Below are 22207 nucleotides of genomic sequence, written 5' to 3'. Positions count from 1 at the left end.
TGTTTCACTCTGATAAGACTGCTTTTGTAGATCGGCGGTGACTTTCCTAATTTTTTCATTTGTGTGAGAGACTATCTCAGAGAGCATATTATCTGAAAATAGAAGACTCCAGCATTCAGATGCAGTTGATGCTGATGTAAGGCGTAAAGCTGGGCCTGCGATGCGAGGTAAATGGAAACGACTCAATATGAGATTATGCTGAGGGGTTCTCCCACGTACTGACGGTGTTGCTGACCATTTATACCTATTTCGACCATAAAATGAACTTGACGATGTGTTTTGATCGCTTTCCGTATCAACCTCGTCCTCACTTTCACAACTTTTACAATTGTTGGAATCATGTTCACTGAATTCAAACTCACTCTCACAGTCCGAAATGTCACATATCCTCCTCTAATAAAACACGAACTTCATCGTTAGTTAGTGCCATTATATGCCCCAAAACACAAGCAAGAATTTAAGACACACCTTGAAAGACATCATTTTAAGAAGAATGGATCTTAGGCAAAGTAATATTCCATTAATACAGTATATTTGTGGTATGTTTCTTCGTTATTGTACATAAAGTTTTATCATTGGATAATTTGCCAATGTTGCCAGCAGTGTATATACTAATTATTCATTTGTTTTATTCCAAGAGTAGCGTGTCAAACTGGACATTGTGTCGCCATCTGTTGTGAGAAACGTGAACTACAGTAAAACCTCGTTAATTCGAAGTCGTTGGGACTCAAAAATCGGACTTCGAATTATTGCCAATTCACAATTCAGAAGTACCAACCCTCGCTGCGTTACAAAATATTCTAAGGCCCGTTACTGCATGCAGTTAACCTTGATTCACAGTTTATACCTTTCAAATGCCATGAAAAAAGACTATTTCCAAAATGTATCCAAGAAGGTGCATTTACAGTATTCAAATAATGCACTAGGATATCTCGCTGGCAAACATAACCTCACGCAACGAAAGAAAGAAAGAAAGAAAGAAAGAAAGAAAGAAAGATAGAAAGAAAGAAAGAAAAAAAAGCACGATTCAAAGACAAGAAATCTACACTGGCTCCCATGTGCAAGTACTTTATTCATTGAATTACTATACTGTAAGCATTTTAGATGCCTTGTATTTACACAGAAAGTGCCCGATGTCCTTAAATTCGAACTTTCCGATGACTATCCTTGTACGATTTCCCGCCATGGCACTTCTCTTGTACTTCAGAAATGTAAACACTTGCCGCGTCACAAAGTATTCTAAGACTCATTAATACATGCAATCACCTCGATTCACGGTTTAAACCTTTCAAATGCCTTGGGAAAAAACTATTTCCAACATGTATCCAACAAGGTGCATTTACAATGTTCAAATAATGCACTTGGGTAAATAACTTACAAACATAACCTCATGCAACGAAAGAAAAATATCACACAATTCAAAGACGGGGATAAATTATGCTGGTTCCCCTGTGCAAATGCATTATTTTTTGGATTTCTGTAGTTTGCATTTTTAGATGCTTTGTACTGGCATGGAAAGTGCCCGACGCCCATAACATTGTGGCTTATCGATCTTTCCTATGACGAGGGGATAAAGTTTCTCGCTTCCATGTGCATTGCAATGCACTACAATGACCCCATCCCTCACACTTGTACGATTCGCCGGCTGGCACTTTCTCCTTTAAAACCATATGATTGTTTGGGCTCGCATTAAAATAAAGTAATGCAGTTTCATCGGCAATGACAATATTGTTCGGTGCCTACGAATTTATTATACGATCCACTTTTTTTTTTTGTCAACTGTCGGCATCGCCAGTGTTCGCGGATTCTGTTTTCCCGCACACTGCCCATTGCGTGATATTACGGCGTTCCTTAAAAGTTTGAATGCAAAAGAATTCTGATTTCATTCAACTTAGTAATAATGAAGCGCACTGTAGATCCACCGAAGTGAGTGTAAATGCGGAAAGCTACGGTACAACTCCACGTTCCGGAACACGCGTTCTATTATGACACGGATAAATTTCGAGTTGAAATTACTCTGTAACATACTACTGTTTTAAAATGTAAAGGCAGTTTCGAATTAAAAGTCTAAATTTCGGTAATGGGGCCGACATTGTACTTCGAATTGCGAATCATCCGTATTTCGAATTAAACAATTTACATAACATGCAAAACTGTATCTCCTGTTTCCGGGAACGAGACCTCCTTCGAATTAGGCGGGATTTTGAATTAACCGATTTTGAATTATCGAGGTTCTACTGTATCTCGTGCTACCTCGCTCCTTCAAATAAAAACAGGAGTCATGAGTAGTCTGTAAAATGTAAAATAACACTATTTTGGGCTCTAATTAATAAATAGTATCTACCACAGTAATTTACACCGCATTACATTTAAATAATTTATTAACGTGTAGGCCCTACATAGAACCAATATCTCGAATATACGTCTCGTACGGCACATTCAGCCTTGAAAGATATGATTTCAGAAGAATAGAACTTAGGCAAAGTAATATTAGATGTCATCCATTAATATTGTATATTTGTGATATATTTCTTCGTTACTGTATATAAAGCTTTATCATAGGATTAATTGCCAATGTTGCCAGCAGTGCATATATTAGTTGTTCATTTGATTCATTCAAACAGTAGCGTGCCAAATTGGACATTGTGTTGCTATCCGTTGTGGGAAATGTAAACAATTTGCGCTATCTCGTTCGTTCCCGGAAGTCATACACAGCTGTATGCCGTAAACCGGATGAACGAACGAACGAACCTGGAGGCGGAGAGCGCGGACTTCCTCGGCTCGCTCCAACCTTCCCGCTCCCAAGAGTCGACTCTTTTGAAAGACTCTCAGCTGGGAGCAGGATCGAATGAGCTAGCTCCCTGTTAATAAACTTAACCATGATAGGTTAATATTGTGTTTGGTCCGTATTGACTGGTCTGAATGTATAATATAACTATTTATAATAGTTTATTTAAATCCGCCTTGATCAATACACTCATTAAATGAAAGAAACACTATTTATTAAACCATACATGTTTCGGGAAATCTCAACCATTCCCTTCATCAGTGGTTAGATCAAAGAATAACACAATTTGACACAATCTTTTGTTTTACAATTTGAAGGAGTATAGTGTCCCAATACATCATATCAAAGAGTAAAGAGAACTTATGAAATATTATAAAAATGATCAATACATACAATTTTGGTTGAACTGAATGAGAATACTATATAAATTTAGGATCTTCAAGTTTTCTTCTTTTCTTCTTCTTTTTGTTCCTTAAATGAGTGTATTGATCAAGGCGGATTTAAATAAACTATTATAAATAGTTATATTATACATTGAGCTAGCTCCCTCGAAAGAGCTAGTTCGACCCGTCACTACCTCACACTCATCTCTCTCTGAAGTTTCCATACTACCTGATCCTTCTTTCTGTTCATTTATTGGTCTGACAGAAAGTAATGTTTCGAAATGTTTTTGCCCATCTTTCCAGAATTTGTTCTTTCCCAACAATCAATGTCTATCAGTCTCATCCTCAAACATATTCACACTAGGTTGACATCCCTTCTTTAATTGTCCAACCCATGGAAGAATTTTCTACCTTGTTTGTTTTCAAAATTCTTCTGCACTTCATCCAATCTCTCCCTTCTATTCTTTTCTTGTTCCTTATCAATGTCTTTGCTATTCACAGTTTCTCTTTAAAAACTGCCATATAATTTTGAGTGGGTCTCTGTAGCATTCTTTGTCGGGCCAGATTTCTCTCTCTTCTAGGAACTTTACCCACTTCATCATACCATTTATTTCTATTCTGTTTCCTTCTCTCTCCAAGTATTTCCTGCACTGTTGTATTTATTGCTAGCTTGGTTTCTTCCCACATTTTATTGTCCACATTCTTGTTGCTGCCCATCTGTAGTTTTCTTTGCAGCCGCTCTCTATACTCTTCCTCCTCCTCATCCCTTAACGGCTCTACATTATAGACCTTGCTCTGCTCAGCTCTGTCCCTGGGTTTAATTGCCAGTAAACTTTCTTGGAACTTGATCTTCACTAGTATGTGATCTGAATCACTGTCTGCACCATGCATGCTTCTCACATCCATAATATTGAGGGCATGTTGCATATCTGTCAGCACAGGGTCTAGCTGGTTCTTTGTCAGACCATCCAGTGATATCCATGTCTCTTTATGGATCTCCTTATGGGGAAAACATGTGCTCTTAATCACCAGCTCCTTGCTAAAGGCAAAATCAATCAAATTCCATTCGTTCTCACTGGATTCTTGGTGTTTACTGTGATATCCTGCCACTGGGTGGTTTTCTTTCTCTTTGACTACTTTGGCATTGTAATCCCCTAGGACAACTTAACATTATACTTGGGCAACTTGTCATATACTTGCTCCATTTCTTCGTAGAACTGTTCTTTCTCTTCACCTTCGGCATCCTCTGTTGGGACATGGACACTAATTACAGTAGAACCTCGATTATACGTTCCCGGAAACTACGTTTTCCCGTATTATTCGATCAAATTACGTGGTCCCGCGAGTGTCCTAATTAAATCACGTTGTAAAAATCCCGCATTATCCGTTCCTCGAAGAAACGATTTCCCGGATCAACCGTCCAGAAATGTCAGTCCCATCAACTCTAAATCCTCGATCACGCGTTTTTCAAGAAACTGTATCTTACGAAAGGACGGCATACGGCACTTACGGATTTTGGTGTTGACGTCCTGTCATTGCGGTCATTTGAAGTACTGTACTGGAAATGCGATCGGCGGTGAACTTGCATAAGGGATCATCTTAGTATCGCATTCGGGTAGTATTGTTTAGAGAATCCTCGGAAATCGTAAAGAAGAGAGTGCCCACGACAACTGGAAAGAGACAGAGCGAATTTCGACACCTCTATCTGAAGACGGAACGAGTTTCGTCAAATGTTCGTACTTGCAAAATGTCTACATTATGTCCACGGTTAGATGTGTATATTTTTTTTTACTTTTTTCGAGTGTATCGCCGAACAGGTTTTCGGCAATTCCCTCAGGCCACTGTATAGTCACTGGGCTTTCAGGCAGGAATCGAAACTGCTCCTTCTTAAGTAACACAAATTTAGTACTTTAACTTATCATATACGATTATGTTACATACCGGTACATAAAGCCATGGGAGGTTATGGGATTGCCTATTACTGTTTTGGTCCCAATATATAAGATTGGGAATTTCACGTTTTTGTGTTAAACTGTTATAAAAGCCGCAGTCGTTTTATTTGCGCACGTTACATTTAAAAACTGTGTATCATTTCGCATTCGTACCGACTTGTGTTAATATTTTTTCTCTTTCAATTTGATTGTGATTATTGACGGGCAGAACTAAGTATAATGCATCTGAGAACTTTTCGAAACCATGTTCTCGAGTTCAACATAACCTTTAAAAGTCGACGTAGGCCTAATTTACGCGGTGCAAGATTTCCATACCCTCTGACTATAAACAGTATACCGGTGATCAAATTACAATGGAGGATTAAAAAGAAAAAGATTTTGCCAACATGTTCATCATGTTGGACGCTTTTGTATCTAATGTGCTTTATTTTATTAGATTAGAGAATGAAAAACTACTCGTGGTCGATTGTTGTTTGGCTTGGCGTTACGGATATTAGATTTTTCGAACAGTTTGGCTGATCAAAGTTGCTGTACTGAACTAAGTTTTCAGAGGAATATGACGAAGTTTTCAGAGGAAACTGACGAAGTTTCCCCAGTAAAACTGAATGTAAAGTTTCGAGATTTTTAAGCCGCGTGCCGGTAATTAACGCGGTCTAACTTGCCTGGCTCTCACCCGGAGGGTCCGGGTTCGATTACTGGCCAGGTCAGACATTTTTACCTGGATATGAGGGTTGGTTCCAGGTTCAGTCATTCTACGATTACCTTTAACTGAGGAGCTATTTAATGGTGATATGGGGACCCCGGTCTAGAGAGCCAGGAATAACGGCTGGAGGATTTGTCACACTGACCATGCGTCACCTCGTAATCTGCAGGCCTTCAGACCGAAGGCGGTCGCTTGGTAGGCGGAAGGCCCATTGGGGCTGTAGTTTGGTTTGGTTTAGGGGTGTTTGTAAGATTATAAGTATACATATTTCATTTTTGTGATGTTTAGCCAAATTGTTGATGGTTCATTCGTTCCCGGATTTTCCGTTTTCCCGTGTTATACGATTATTTTCCGTGGTCCCTCCAAAAACGGAGAATCGAGGTTCCACTGTAGTGATATGTTGGCAGATCTCTCTTTCAATCTTAATCGGCATAGTCTGAGGATTATTGCTTCATATTCAGTCATATTATGACTGATCAATTTCTGGACCATAAACCCTGTTCCTATTCTACTTTCTTCCTCCCCACTATTGAACAAAATGCAGTGCTGTAGATCTGCCACCTCAATTGTCTTTCATCTTATCTCCTGTAATGCTGCCACATCTATCTGATATTTAAGTAATTCCTCCTCCAATTTTCTACTAGCACAGCCTGAAATGTACTTCTCACATTCCATGTTCCAATATATCCATATCGTTGCTGACAGAGGTGTAGAATATATTGGAAGTGGAAAGTGTTTGTAGTGGATTTTACTTGTAAATCTTTTAAGTAGTATTTACTGTATGATCTGGAGTGTTGTGCTATAATATTTTATTCCATTCTGGTACCTAACCTGTACAGTGTAAATATTTTGGTAACATATGGTATTTGTAACTAGTAGATTTCATTTCTATATTTACTGGAACTGTCCAGAAAGTTGTGACATGAATTTTTGAACAGGGTGTGTTAGCCTTTGTTAGTTATGTTTTCCAGAAAGTATGTTCTGACTATTCTGGAAATGGAAGATTCGCGATCGTATGTATTCGAGAAAGTATTTAAACATCGCGACTGAAGTAAGCGTTGTGATTGGTCAATCCGGGCAAGCTCCTGTGTTCTGATTGGCTACTCCAAGGCCAGGGTTCCCCTTAAAAGAGGCTAGGCAGCATTTCGTGAGAGGTCTGAGGTCTTAAGTCTCAAGTCTCTGAGCCGTCTTGGTCTTGGCCTGCCGAGCCTGCCGAAGTTTCTGACGTCGTGAACGTCTCCTCGGTACCAGCATGGGCAGCCTTGGGGTTAGCGCTGTTGTTTTCTGTCCGATTTTAAGTCCTATTTAGTTTTCGTTGGTGTAGAACAGGAGTTTGCCCTAATCGCCACTCTTTTGATCAGATGTGAAAAGGTAGTTTTGATTTCACTCTAAAACGTAATAGTGTTTGGTGCTTCCTCTTACCTTCAATATTGTATTTTTTATTTTTTGCTAGGGGCTTTACGTCGCACCGACACAGATAGGTCTTATGGCGACGATGGGATAGGAAAGGCCTAGGAGTTGGAAGGAAGCGGCCGTGGCCTTAATTAAGGTACAGCCCCAGCATTTGCCTGGTGTGAAAATGGGAAACCACGGAAAACCATCTTCAGGGCTGCCGATAGTGGCAATATTGTATTTGTGGAATTCGATTTGTACTGAGATTGTACTTGCTTAACTCTTCGAGCTTGTAGAAAGCTCTCGTCAAAGAATATATAACTTATGTGTCTCTAAGAACATGTATCTGTATCATACGAAAGGTGTATCGGTATTTTCCACATTGACTGAAACTGTTCGTAATTTATTTATTTTGTAAAGTCCATTTTGTAAATAATATTTTGAAAATCAAAGATCACTGTTAATTTTTCCGAACCGCAACCTAGACTTATCCATACCCCTGGTAGGTTCCCAGTTACGTCCCACATTCCTTGTTTGTTATCGTCAAGTTGCCCTCACTGATATTTACTTCTGCTGTTTTCGCCACAGTTCATTACATGATTACGGTGTGTATAGTGTTTAGGTACCTTGTAATTTGATTTACCTTCCTCCCTTTATCTGTGTTTGTGTAACCACTGAAGTACTGGTTACAGTTGCCATTTAGCACGCTTTAGTCATCGTAAGTTGAGGACCGTCCGGTTATCTCTATTTGGTTTCTGAACACTATATACTTTTGTGGTGGTGGAGTTGTTAAGCCCCACGCACCAACCCCCAACCTGGAGGACCAGGGTATTACCCTTAGCCTGGATCATCACCTTAGACATGTCCAGCTTCTGTGGCCCTACCAGGAGCATATGCTCCCGCCGGCGTAGCTGTAAGGATCATTTGAACACGCAAGCCTCCAAAACACCCGGCAAAATGTATTTTGCCTTTGTCAAGGTGGTGATACCATCGGAAGGACGGAGATGACTTTGCTTTTTAAATACTAGTACTCATTTTTATTATTATATTTGTTTATTCATAACCCCTGCTTTGTAATTCAGTGACCATGGAATGGCTGTTGATGTGTAAATTACTGTATATTTATTTTTTATTGCATACTTTTGTTGCTATAATAATAATAATAATAATAATAATAATAATAATAATAATAATAATAATAATCATAATAATAATAATAATAATAATCATAATAATAATAATAATAATAATAATAATAATAATAATATCCCTTAAAATGTAAATAAACTAATATTTAATATAGTAAATTATGCTTATTTCATTTATTTCATTGCATATTGCTACTGCTATGACATGACTTCTTTATGATGTAGATAAGGTATAAAAGTATTTCTTCCTAAATAGATTTGTTATACACCCCCCATGGATGAGGGACGCAGGCAAAGAATACACCCACGGTATTCCCTGCCAGTTGTAAGAGGTGACTAAAAGGGGTGACGAAAGGATGATTGTATTAGAACCATGAAACTACTTGTGATTGATGGTTATGAATTTCATGTTTTTGGTCCGTATTGAACTGAGAATAATATATAAGTAATAATAATAATAATAATGTAAATGTTTCCACCTTTTCAATACAATATATTCACAAAATTACAAAATTATACGGTACTAGTTTCGACCCATCTAGGGGTCATCATCAGCCGTATTGGAGCAAAGATCATTTGTGGCGAAATCCCAAGACAATATTATTTTAAAGAATAACAAGTGAAATGAGATGTTATGGTAATAGTTAATAATACAAGGAATATACATACTAAGAGGTTTTTAACAAAGAATAAAGTATAAATGGGGTGTTGTAAAAATTATAATCATGGAAATCAGTAAGTTCTTGTATTGAAATGAAATATGGCTTAGGAAGAGGGCTTAAGGTGAGGCTGAAGCGTGCGGGAGAAAGTGTAATTGTCTTGGAAAAGTACCTTTGATTAAATTTAGGATTGAGTTTAGGTTGGCTGCATTATTGTTTCTGAGGAAAGTGATAAATAGATCGAAGAGTATGTTGGGTTTCTCTGAGATTTCATTGAGATTGTGACTGGCATTAAAGTATTGGTCTAGGTGTACGTAGTAATTTTCCATTATGTTCAGTAAAGGGCCCTTGTTTGCTAATACGAGGATGTTTTATACAATACTTCACACATCAACAAGACCAGCAGTTTTTTAAAATCAGGAGTTTATAGGATCAAATGTACCACCTGTAAAAAAACCTACATCGGGCAAACCGGGAGAAACTTCATTATCAGATACCACGAGCACACTAACGCAATAAAATACAACAAGTTTTCAGCCATCGGCCAACACATGCAAGATTATAACCATAATTTCACCAATATTGAACAAGACATGGACATCCTCGTATTAGCAAACAAGGGCCCTTTACTGAACATAATGGAAAATTACTACATACACCTAGACCAATACTTTAATGCCAGTCACAATCTCAATGAAATCTCAGAGAAACCCAACATACTCTTCGATCTATTTATCACTTTCCTCAGAAACAATAATGCAGCCAACCTAAACTCAATCCTAAATTTAATCAAAGGTACTTTTCCAAGACAATTACACTTTCTCCCGCACCCTTCAGCCCCACCTTAAGCCCTCTTCCTAAGCCATATTTCATTTCAATACAAGAACTTACTGATTTCCATGATTATAATTTTTACAACACCCCATTTATACTTTATTCTTTGTTAAAAACCTCTTAGTATGTATATTCCTTGTATTATTAACTATTACCATAACATCTCATTTCACTTGTTATTCTTTAAAATAATATTGTCTTAGGATTTCGCCACAAATGATCTTTGCTCCAATACGGCTGATGATGACCCCTAGATGGGTCGAAACTAGTACCGTATAATTTTGTAATTTTGTGAATATATTGTATTGAAAAGGTGGAAACATTTACGTTATTATTATTATTATTACTTATATACCTGTGATTAGTACCATCACATGAGGAACACCATGGGTCGCCTTTACTTGGGAGTAGTACTACTATGTTAGGTACACAATAGGTTTGTGATTAATAGCAACATAAGGTGAGTGTATGGGTTTTCCAATACCCGTGATTAGTACCATTGTGAGAAACACCATGTGTCTTGGTGTTGCCTGTGATTAGTACCACTATATCAGCGGCACCGTGGGAGAAACACCATGGGAATACTGGCGCCCGTACTTAGTACACCTAGGTGAGGAACACCATAGGTTTGTGTTGCCTATGAGTGGCGCCATTATGTAAGAAACACGATAGGTCTGGTGTTGAGAAAAGTGCTTAAAATGTAACGTTAACACAATTTAACACAAATGCTCCAATTTATTTACATAAAACAAGTTTACAATTCACTGCACTGACCAAGAGATACATTGTACGCCATGATCTACACCACAACCAAAGATTACACAAACAAGATAAACAGTGTTGTGTCACTTGTAATGTTCATAGATATGCCAGTAAGATATGACACGGCAGTCCATGGAATAAATGTGGTTCCGTAACATCCTCCCACCTTGCAATTATTATTTTCAATTGCAAAATACTCCGTACCACAACTGAAACAAAAACACATAACACAATAAATAAATGAACACAAAAGCAAGGTCACATCAAGAGTATTCACAAATCAAGTCTTGATGGCACTTTAATTCTCCGCCCCCCTTTTGACAATTTGAATTCTTCATGTGGAGGCTTTGTCTCAGGCGAAGTGATAGTCACAGTTTCAGGCTGCTTCCAATCCTCTGGAGTTGTGTGCACCTCCAATGGATAGAGACGCTGGAGTGGTCTGATCAGCTCTCCCTCAGATGTCTTCAGTTTGGCTACTCTTGCTACTTCATCCTTCCCTGAATACACTTCCACGACGACCGCGAGGGGCCAGTTGATGCGTTTTGTGGAATCTGCTCCTATCAATACCACATCTCCCACCTTGATGCTGTTGGTCTTCCTCTGGCCGTGGTGAACTAGGAGCGCCAAATATTCATTCCTGAATCTTTGTCGTAGGTCCTCACGTAGTTTCTGGAGGTACCTACATCGTTTAACATAGTCAACCTTGTCAACTGCATCCAAATCTGGAGTCTCATTTGTAGGAATACCCTGCAGAAATGTTGCTGGTGTCAAAGGCTTTAGTTCAGACGAATGGTCCTCAATGTATGTAAGTGGTCTAGAGTTGATCGTCGCCTCGCAATCACATAACACAGTATATAACTCTTCATAGTACACAGAGGCTCGTCCCAAGATTCGACGCAGTAGTTCTTTCACTGTTCTGATTAGTCTCTCCCACCATCCTCCCCACCAAGCTGCTGTAGGTGGGATAAATTTCCAAGTAATCTTTCTCACAGCCGAGTGGGTGACAATCTCATCCCAATCCAACGCTTTCAGGGCATTATTAAGTCCTATGAAATTGGTCCCGTTGTCTGAGTACAGCACAGAAATTCTTCCACGCCGGGCAATGAATCTTCTTAACGCCAGAATGAAAGCATCAGTTGTCAAAGACTGCACCAGCTCCAGATGTATCGCACGATACACCGCACAAGTAAATAATACAACCCACGCCTTTTCTCCAGACTTTAGGTACAGCGGTCCAGCATAATCCACTCCCGAGACCTCGAAAGCTGCTGTTGAGCCCACTCTATCCTTGGGCAAAGGAGCAAAAGCTGGTGCTGTAGGACTAGCCTTGTACCTTTTACATTTGACACATCTTGCAATAACTCTTTTTGCCACTTTCCTAACTCCAAGAATCCAGAATCTTTCCCTGAGTCTAGCTAACTGCGTCAGTAGCCCTGCATGCTGTGACCGATGATGTTCGTCCCAAACCAATCTGGTCACGATGGCATGGTTTGACGGCAACAAGATGGGTTTCGTGAATGCTTCACTTTCTTCCCCAAAGGTAAGTTTTGTTTCAACCCTCAGAACTCCCATTTCGTCCTTGAATACCCTGACTTTCTTCTCAAGTTCCTGCTCGTGATCTCGAAAGCATTCCTGCTGCACAACTCTCAACAAGGTGTTCTCGGCTTGTTGCATTTCTTCACCAGTGAGTTCACCTCTTCTTGCTTGTTTTGCCTTAGTAAGGTTGCGGAAAAATCTGATGATCCAACCAATCATTCTGACTATCTTGACATAACTTGAGAAATACAAGAGACGCGAGCAAAAGTCAGGTGAACTACACGCCACACTCGATATAACTGTCTTCCGTTTCTCAATATTGACTTCGTCTTCAGGTGCGGCAATTTCATAAAAAGGCCACTGCTCTGGATTATCCTTTAGCCACCGTGGTCCTTCCCACCATTTGCTCTCAAAGAGTGCCTTTGGACTGCATCCCCTTGATGGAAGATCTGCTGCGTTCAGAGTCCCCGGTAGGTGGCGCCAATCCTCAGTATTGGTGTACTGTCGTATTTCATGACAACGGTTACCCACGAATGTACTCCAGTTGTCCGCCCGCTTTATCCAAGTCAAGGCTACTGACGAGTCGCTCCAAAAGAATGTTCTGCACCGTTGTAGTCCCAATGCCTCTCTCACTTGGGTAGAAATTCTGGTACCAATGACTGCTGCCAACAGTTCCAAACGTGGTATAGTGACATGTTTGACAGGAGCAATCCTCGCCTTAGCCTGGACCAACTGGACCGATACCTCTGCGCCTCTCCTTGCCCTTAAGAATACACAAGCTGCATAAGCAAGTTTGCTCGCATCACAAAATACATGAAGACTGATATCTTCCGCTCCCCAGTCCACTTGTACCATTCTCCTTGGAAGGCGACATCTAGCTAACCATTGCATCTGCTCCACCCAGTTCTTGAATTTACTTGTAATGCTATCCGGAAGCTCTTCATCCCATCGAAATTTGTGTTTCCAAGTTTCTTGCAGCATCAGCTTTGGTAGTAAGGTAGACGGACATGTGAAGCCAATTGGGTCGAAAACACGCTGAGCCACAGACAACAGATTCCTCTTGGTAACTCGACAAGTGGTCATCGCAATGGTTTTGACATCACAGAGAAGCTCATCTGTAGTGACATCCCATAAGAGACCCAGGACTGGAACAACTCCATCTTGCATAGCAGCTCTGTCTTCTTGATGAACGGGGCTGCTGATCCATCCGCGAAGATCAAATTGTGCTGTAGACATCAGTGCAGTAGCTTCCCTCACAAATTTCTGCAACTGCTCTTCATTGGCTACACTGGTAACACAGTTGTCCACGTAGAAAGAGTCTCTGAGTCGCTCTGCAGTACTCTTCAGTTCCTCAGGCGCATGTCTCAAGTGGTGTGATATAGTCGCACCCAGTAGAAATGGACTAGACGACACTCCAAAGACAACTCTGCAGTGCCTGAGGATTGCCACCTCTTTGTTACGACAGTCCTTCCACCAAAGAAATCTTAAAAAATCCTTGTCACCTTGGGCTAGCTTGATTTGTAAAAATGCCTTTCTGATATCAGCTGTCACTCCAATAGCATGTTTTCTGAATTGTATCAACAGCTTGGGTATTAATTCCACCAAATTGGGCCCTTTTTCCAGACAGCTGTTAAGTGAGTTGCCTCTTTTATCTTGGGCTGAGGCATCGAACACAGGCCTAATTTTGGTGGTCATACTAGATTCCTTTATTACTGGCTGGTGAGGGAGGTAGTGACCATCATTCTTGCTGGCAGAGGGTATCATTTCCACTATGCCCTCCCGCAGCCATTCACGAAAGATTTCATCATACTCTTCCAACTTGCCAATGGTTTCTAGTCTTTTGCTTACACTCAACAATCTCTTCTCTGCTAGATCGTAGTTGTCCCTCAGCTGCGGGTGCCCCTCTTTCCAGGGAAGGCAAACCTCGTATCTTCCTTCTTGGTCAACTTTCACTGTCTTCTCGAAGAATTCAAGTGTCTTGCTTCTAGAACTTCTTTGGTTTTGACATCTGCCGGGTCACTAATGCCTATGGCTTCCAGACGCCACAAATCAGCTACATTAAAACCTGCCATACTAAAGAGGTCAGTTACTGTATTGCAGTTGCTGAATATTCTACGCTGCCCCATCACCGTCCAGCCCAGCTTAGTTTCGAGAGCAACCATCGTGTCATCTAAAACTAATCTGCAGCCTGTTAGCAGTTGCCCCATTACGTCTGCCCCAAGTAATATCTTTACCTCAGGAACATTATAGCCTACATCTGATAAGATTATGTTGTGGTTTCGAAGCACTGGGTAATACCGCTGTGTCTCAAGCCGGGGTACAAAATCACAAATTTTCTGTTGGTCCAACATAGGAATGGTGCACTCAAATTTGTCATCTAAACTTCTAAGAGTAACTTCATAAATACCATGCACTTCTCGCCCTGTCTCTACTCCACCAAACAGATTATGTATTAACGTCTCTTCCCCTATCTTCTTCAGCCCAAGCTTGTGAACACTGTCCTTCGTGATGTATGATCTTTGAGATCCCGAGTCTAGTAACACTCTTGCCAACTTAACAACCTTGTCCACCGACACTTTAACCACCAAAGTTTGCAACAATGTCTGACCCTTTTGATGAGACAGTAAGTTCTCTGTTCTACCTGGTTCGTTTCCTTTCTCAACTGAACTTTTCTTGCTGCTATCGACTGGAATTATATCCTTTAAACCCTTGCACATAATAGTGTGATGCCCCTTGCAACAAATCAAGCACTTGAGCACAACTTTGCACTTTTTTGCACTATGGCCCACCTTGAGGCAATGGAAACATGCTCCTTTCTTTTTCAAAACTTCTTGTTTTTTCTCTGTAGTGAGACCTCTAGCTTTAAAACAGTCCTGAGACATGTGGTTCCCTTTATCGCACCAAATACATGCCCTATCACCCCTTTTCTCTTCACTCGAGAAAATTACTGCTGCTGTCGGTAGCTTTTCTTTGTTGTTTTGCGATGCACTCCCACAGCCACCTAGGAAATTAGAACGAGCCAGAAGGAGACGTTCTTCACTTTCTACCTCTTGTCTCAAAAATCTCAAAAGTGTCTCGAGATAATTAGATTGGTCACCTTTCTTACATGCCTGCGACATACGAGACCGCTCCCATGCTTTCAAAATGTCATCTGGTAGTGCTGATTCTACAAGCGGGTAGAGCATTGCCGCATATTTATCGCTAGTAACCCCTAGTGACTCTAGTGCCCTTAACTGGGTCTCCAGTTTATCAAAAAGACTCCGTAGACTTATATCGTTTAGCATGCTACTCTTTTGAAGTACTAATTGCAAGAGTTCACGAACGTAAATCTCAATCAGAAGTTCATCTCTTGCAAACCTCGATTTTAATTGCTCTATAGCTTTCTGATAATTTGAAGCTGAGGGTGGGAAACTTTCCACGAGTTCTCTAGCTGACGTCCCGGGTACAGTAGCCTGGCAAAGGTATTGGAATTTATCCTCTTCCTCGATTTCATCATCCTCATGTATCTTTCTGAACTGCCCCCAGAAGGCTATCCAGTTGCGCACATCTCCATCGAACTGTTTAAGTTCTAATTTCGGCAATCTTAAATTTCTTTTACTCCTGGATTTATTAGAACTAGTACTAGCAATACTATTTGCCCCATTGTCACTGAGTGTGTCATCATGCAAAAAATTCTCATACCTGGTCTTTAAGGTTAACCACCTTTCGCGGTATCCCTCCATGATTTCGTATTCGGCAGCGATCTCTTCTTCTTCTTCGTGCTCTCCGGCGTACCAAACATCACGAATTTTTTCATCGAGCACAAATAATCGTTCAGCTTTGTCCTCGAAGATCTTGAATCCTGCGGAGACCTCTTCTCTTGTGGGTTGTTCTGCATTTAACTTCTGTTCAAAGTCATTGCCAGCACGTGTAAACAATCGGCGCAATTGTGTTCGTTCACTTTTCAATTTCATAATTTCTGCCATATTTACGCGGAAACTAATCCTGTCGCGGTCGCCAGATGTTGAGAAAAGTGCTTAAAATGTAACGTTAACACAATTTAACACAAATGCTCCAATTTATTTACATAAAACAAGTTTACAATTCACTGCACTGACCAAGAGATACATTGTACGCCATGATCTACACCACAACCAAAGATTACACAAACAAGATAAACAGTGTTGTGTCACTTGTAATGTTCATAGATATGCCAGTAAGATATGACACGGCAGTCCATGGAATAAATGTGGTTCCGTAACAGTCTGGGTTACCTGTACAAAGTAGAATACTTGTGAGTAGTACCATAAAATGTGTTGAACACCGTGAGTCTACACTATTTCTGATTAGTACCGCACCATGACAAATACCATGGTTCTACTTTACTAGCGATAAATATCATTATGAGGGGCTGTTGACCTGGATTTTGGACTCCTTTAGACAACACGCATCCTCGATTCGGGATTGTGCTCTAGAAGCAGTCCGTTGGTCAGTAATACTATTGTTTATATGATAGTTTCTGAACTGGATCCACTGATTGTTTTAAATTCACATCCGTCCGTCCATCATCATCATCATCATCATCATCATCATCATGTTTTTTATTCTGGTCAGTGGATGATTTTGAACTTTTTAATTGTCATTACAATTCGTTTTATTTTGTACCATTAGGGACTGTTGACCTAGATGTTAGGCCCCTTTAAACAACAAGCATCAAAATCAGATTTGTTATACCTAAATCAATCAAACTACAGACTAGGTAAGTATCTTTCATTAAGGTACATAATGTTCTTCCATATATGTATAATTGAAGAACTGAAGATCCATATACAGGTAAGTGGGTCATCTTATGGTAGAAGTTGAAACTGTGTAATTTGGGAGAGAGCAAGCCCATGTGGCAGGCCTATTACGTGTCATAAGAAACTGAGTGAACTGGCTGTGCAGTTTGACGACATTGCTGCGAGCTTGCTTTCAGGAGATGGTGGATTCAAGCCCCACAGTTGGCAGGTCTGAAGTTATAATACCAATTTAAATGGTCCGTTATTGGACATTATAAATTTTCCAGCTAACTCATTCCTGGTTGCCAGCGTTTCGCCCCCATGTGCTAGGTTGGGCTCATCAGTTGGTACCTAGCACACCTACCAAGATGCTGGCTAGTGCATACCGTGGAGGCCACTGCGTAGGCTACTTGTGGTTTTTGTTTTTGGTGGTTCCCTTATTTTCATTTCAGGCTAATGCTTTATTTTTTTTTTTTTACCTTTATTAAGGTAACAACCGCTTATTTTCATTTTTAAGTCCTAGCCCTCTTTCCTATACCATTCTTGCCTTACAACCTGTTTTCACGTGATTTAAGCCAGTATACCAGATTTTTACATATACAGTAATGTTATTTGACTCATTAGAGCCCATGTACCTTTCTGGATTTCCCTACTGTTGTAAGCTTGAGATACACTAAGTTGCAAGCTGAAAATATGTTTAAAATGCCCCCATCCCCTACTGCTTATTGAAGAAAGAAGATAACATTCAAGCAAAAGGAAGGTCACCGGGGTGAGTGGCTCAGACGGCTGAGGCACTGGCCTTCTGACCTCAACTTGGCAGGTTCGATGCTGGCTCGGTCCAGTGGTATTTGAAGGTACTCAAATACATCAATCTCATGTCCATAGATTTACTGGCACGTAAAAGAACTCTTGCAGGAGAAAATTCTGCCACCTCGGCGTCTCCGAAAACCGTAGAAGAACTTAGTGGGATGTAAAGCTATCAGAATTATTATTAAAAGGAAGGACAGATATGTCCTATGCGGTAAGTCCTTGAACTTATAGAAATTGCAATGTATTATACAATCTAGATTCTTTCTCTCTTCCCCGCCACACCAGTCCTTTTACAACACAGTTGTAGTAATGCGTACATCAGAACAAAGGCAGGAAATTTTTAAAATTAATTTAAGCGAGTGAAGGAGAGAATGTATGACTAGTTCAGGTTGATGGGTTCGAGTCCGGTGGTATTTGAAAATCTCATGTCTAGATCTTCCGGTATACAAAATAACTCTTGCGGGACGAATTTCTGGCACCTCGGTGTATATGAAAACGATAGAAGTAGTTAGTAGAACTAATAACATTATTATTTTCAATTCCGCAGTGAGCTTGAAAGCTAACCTAATTTCCGTTCACGTAGCTTGGCACATTTGTATTCCTATGTTTCCTGAATGAGCATGAAGATATACCAACCTGCAGGCTGAAAATATGCCCAATAATCTCTCTCCTTACTGGTTATTGAAGAGAGAGGGAAATGTTCGCGCAAAAGAAAGGGAAGTCATTAATTGATGCCTGGAATTTCCGAAAATCACACTGCAAAAACTTATTAAATAAATTGCATTGTTTAACACGCCCCTCTTTTCAAGAATATGGTTATAGTACGCCTACTGTATGTCAAAATAAAGACAGAAATACGTAACATTAATTTGAGTGAGAAAGGGGGTTTATTTCCTTAATTCCTCATTGAGCGTGGAAACCGACTTAATTATGAATATCTTGATTTATTTCATCTTAAATGTTATCATTTACTAGGGTAGGGAAACATTCATTATCGATGCTAACATTGAGGTTAGTTTGTTATGGTTTTGTTTCGTGATTTTAATATGTAACAAGGCAGGCTGGCAGTAGTGATCAGCCATTACAAAAAAGAGAAAAGAAGAGAATCGGGCAGCGATATTTACTTTCTCGTGTATTGCCTTACGTGGCGATTATTATATACAGAGGTACTGGCAGAAATGTGAGCTTTAATATTCGCACGCACACGTCGTCAGCATCAAGTGAAAGTGGAGACAATCGTTATTGGCTATAAACATATTACAGTGAAACCTCGATTCTCCGTTTTTCGAGGGACCATGAAAATAAAACGTACAACACGGGAAAACGGAAAATCCGGGAATGAATGAAAACCACCAACAATTTCGCTAAACATCACAAAAATGAAATATTTATAATTATAATCTAACAAAAACTCCTAACCAAACCAAACTACAGCCCCAGTGGAACTTTGCCTGCCAAGCGACCGCTGCTCAGCTCGAAGGCCTGCAGATTACGAGGTGCGCATGGTCAGTGCCACAAATCCTCTCGGCCGATATTCCCGGCTCTGTAGATCGGGATCGTCATCTCACCATTAGATAGCTCCACAATTAAAGGTATTCACGTAGGCTGAGTGGAACTGGAACCAGACTTATATCCAGGTATAATTGCCTGACCTGGTCGCAATCGAACCCGGGCCCTCTGGATGAGAGGCGGGTATGTTAGACCGCGAAACCGCATTAATTACAGGTACGCGAGTTTTACAGGGGAATCTTCGTCAGTTTCCCGTGAAAACTTCTTTCAGTTCAGCAACTTGGATTAGGCTAGCCAAACTCTTCGAAAAATCTAATAACGCCAAGCCAAACGACAATCGACCACAAGTAGTTTTTAATTCTCTCATCTCATAAAATAAAGCACATTAGATACAAAAGCACCCCAAATGATGGCGAAATCCGTTCATTTCTTAATCTTTTATTGTAATTTGGTCTCCGGTATACTGTTCGTAGTCAGTTTCCGGAAATCTCGTACCGCGCAAATTAGGCCTACATCGAATTTTAAAGGTTATGTTGAACTCTTAAACATGGTTTCGAATGTAAGTATCGATTCTTAAAAGTTCTCGAATGCATTATATTCCATTCTGCGCGTCACAAATCTAATCAAATAGGAAAGATAAAAGAAATATCAAAACTTCAGAAATTACGGTTATTCGTGACCTTGAGGTCATCTGGAAAGCGCGCTCGCTGCACGTCGGTACGAGTTTGAAATGATACCAACCATTTAAAATGTAACGTGAGCAAATAAAACGACTGCGGTTTTTGGTATTTTAACACGAAAACGTAAAATTCCCAGTCTTTCATTAGGACCTAAACAGTAATAGGCAATCCCAATACCTCCCATGGCTTTCTTTTTTTTTTTAATGTAAGGTGCAACATCTATTTTGGTCTCGCTAACATAATCATGTACGATAATATGAAAAATACTGAATTTGTATTAAGAAGGAGCAGTTTCGATTCCTGCCTGAAAGCCCAGTTACTCTGCAGTGCCCTGAGCAAAGTGCCGAAAATCTCTTCGGCAGTACGATCGAAAAAATGTAAAAATATAAACATCTAACCCTGGACATAATATGGACGTTTTATAAGTGCGAACATTTGACGAAACTCGTTCCGTCTTCAAGCAGAGCTTTCGAAATGCGCCGTGTCTCCTTGCAGTTGTGGCCACTCTCTGCTTTATGATTTTCCGAGATTCTCTAAACAATACCACCCGAATGCGATGCTAAGATCGTCCTTTATGCAAGTTCACCGCCGATCGCTTTTCAGTACCGGTACAGTACTTACTTTAATTATCGCAGTGACGGGGCGTTAACGCCAAGATCCATAAATATGCCATAGCCGTCCTTTCGTGAGATACAGTTTATTAAAAAACGATTGATCGAGGATTTAGCGTTGATGGGACTGGAATTTCTGGACGGTTGATCCGGGAAATCGTTTCTTCGAGGAACGGATAATGCGGGACTTTTACAACGTGATTTAATTACGATGCTCGCGGGACCACGTAATTTGAACGCATATTCCGGGAAAACGTATTTTCCGGGAACGGATAATCGAGGTTCCACTGTAAATAATAATGCATTTATATTCTGACAAGATTTGAAGATTTTTTAAATTTTATTGTATGACACAAACCTCTGGAGAGCCGTTCTCTGTAGCTGCAGCCCAACTTCTCCAACACCCACTCCAGAGGGAGAACACTTTTTTTCTCCGCAACGTAGAGAGTTCGTAGAATGCGAGCTATTTCAGGTAGTCTTATGTACTGTATGGCTTCTTGTTCCTGGACAGGTGTTCGAGTCATTGCCAGCAGAGCTTTCGCAGCCTGCTTTGCCCGGATCTGAAACAATCCATACCCAGTAATTTATACTTCAAGGCTTATTTTATATGAGAACAAGACACACTTCTACTAGAGCAAATAATATGGAGTTAAACTGAAAGTTTCTAGGGAAAAAATTTGTCAAATTCATGTAGCTCAAAAATTTACATCTCATTTAATACAAGATTTCTCATAAGACAATATAGTAATATTTCAATAACGGAAAGTAACACACAAGTGTCAACTCAAGTCATATACAGAGAGAGACAGGAACTTAGCAGGATCAGTGTGGAAAAAGAAGCAACAGAAAGAGGAGACAATGACACGCAAATACAATCTCCAGATCTCCATACTTCAAATAGATTGGATCTCTCCTAACCATTCATTTATTTCCAGTCCCTGTGTATACACTCATCTTCCTTACAATCCTGCTGGGGAAGTTTATTTTAAAAATCAACACAAGGTCCACAATAAAAGAAAGCATTTTACAGACTTTCAAAAGTAAAAATATCAAGTTTTTCTTTTTTTGGGGGGGAAGGGGGGGGGGGTACATGTTATTTTACATTATTGATAATGTAACTTTGAAGAATGTTTGACACATTATACTACTCAATTATGTAATTTCTTTTATTAATTTATTTAGTTATAAATAGTGAAATTTTGCATGTATTCTATAAATACTGAAATACTGCATGTATCTGAGCTTTAGAACACATGACTCTTCATTGTAACTGCCTTGGGCCTCTTCAAAAAAATTTAATTACATTTATACTTAAAACACTGGTCTTATTAAACAGGTTTTAAAGTTTAATTTTTTTCCAGAATTATTTTTCGGGAAGCTTTGATCTGAATTGAGTCTTGCCCTTGTACATATGCTAACAAATAGCCTCACAGTCGACACTGCTAGGTGGAAATGATGAAATAAAAAGCATTACGTTAGAGATTCTGTATATTTAAGAACACCACTGTCTTGCCAGTCCAGCTATATGTACTCAAAGAATAAGGAAAAACCTGGAATTTTCAAAAAAATAATATAGGAACGCTAAATCTACTCTCAAAATTGGGAGATAAGACTGCAATCATGAGAGAAGAAGGAAGGACCAAAAATAGGGGTCCCCCGCTTAAATTGGGGGAGTTGGCACGT

The 22207-nt window shown here is 39.9% G+C and overlaps 1 protein-coding gene across 2 annotated transcripts in view; it reads right to left on the bottom strand.

The window, feature by feature from the left end:
- Positions 1 to 22207, bottom strand: part of dup (double parked) — a 93988-nt gene that overhangs the window by 5506 nt on the left and 66275 nt on the right. Inside the window, exons 9-10 of one of the 2 annotated variants that reach the window (XM_068225193.1) lie at positions 20883 to 21084; positions 10630 to 10830 (exon numbers count right to left, since the gene is read on the bottom strand). In XM_068225193.1, coding sequence (XP_068081294.1) covers positions 10718 to 10830; positions 20883 to 21084 — 315 coding nt within the window. In that variant the 3' untranslated portion in view covers positions 10630 to 10717. Of the gene's footprint in view, positions 1 to 10629; positions 10831 to 20882; positions 21085 to 22207 lie in introns of those variants that run through there. The other variant, XM_067136131.2, reaches the window with a different exon arrangement.

The sequence above is a fragment of the Anabrus simplex genome, chromosome 1 (assembly GCF_040414725.1).
Source record: "Anabrus simplex isolate iqAnaSimp1 chromosome 1, ASM4041472v1, whole genome shotgun sequence".
NCBI lineage: Eukaryota > Metazoa > Arthropoda > Insecta > Orthoptera > Tettigoniidae > Anabrus > Anabrus simplex.
The sequence above is the reverse complement of the archived record's forward strand: the minus strand, read 5'-3'. Positions and strand labels throughout refer to the sequence as shown.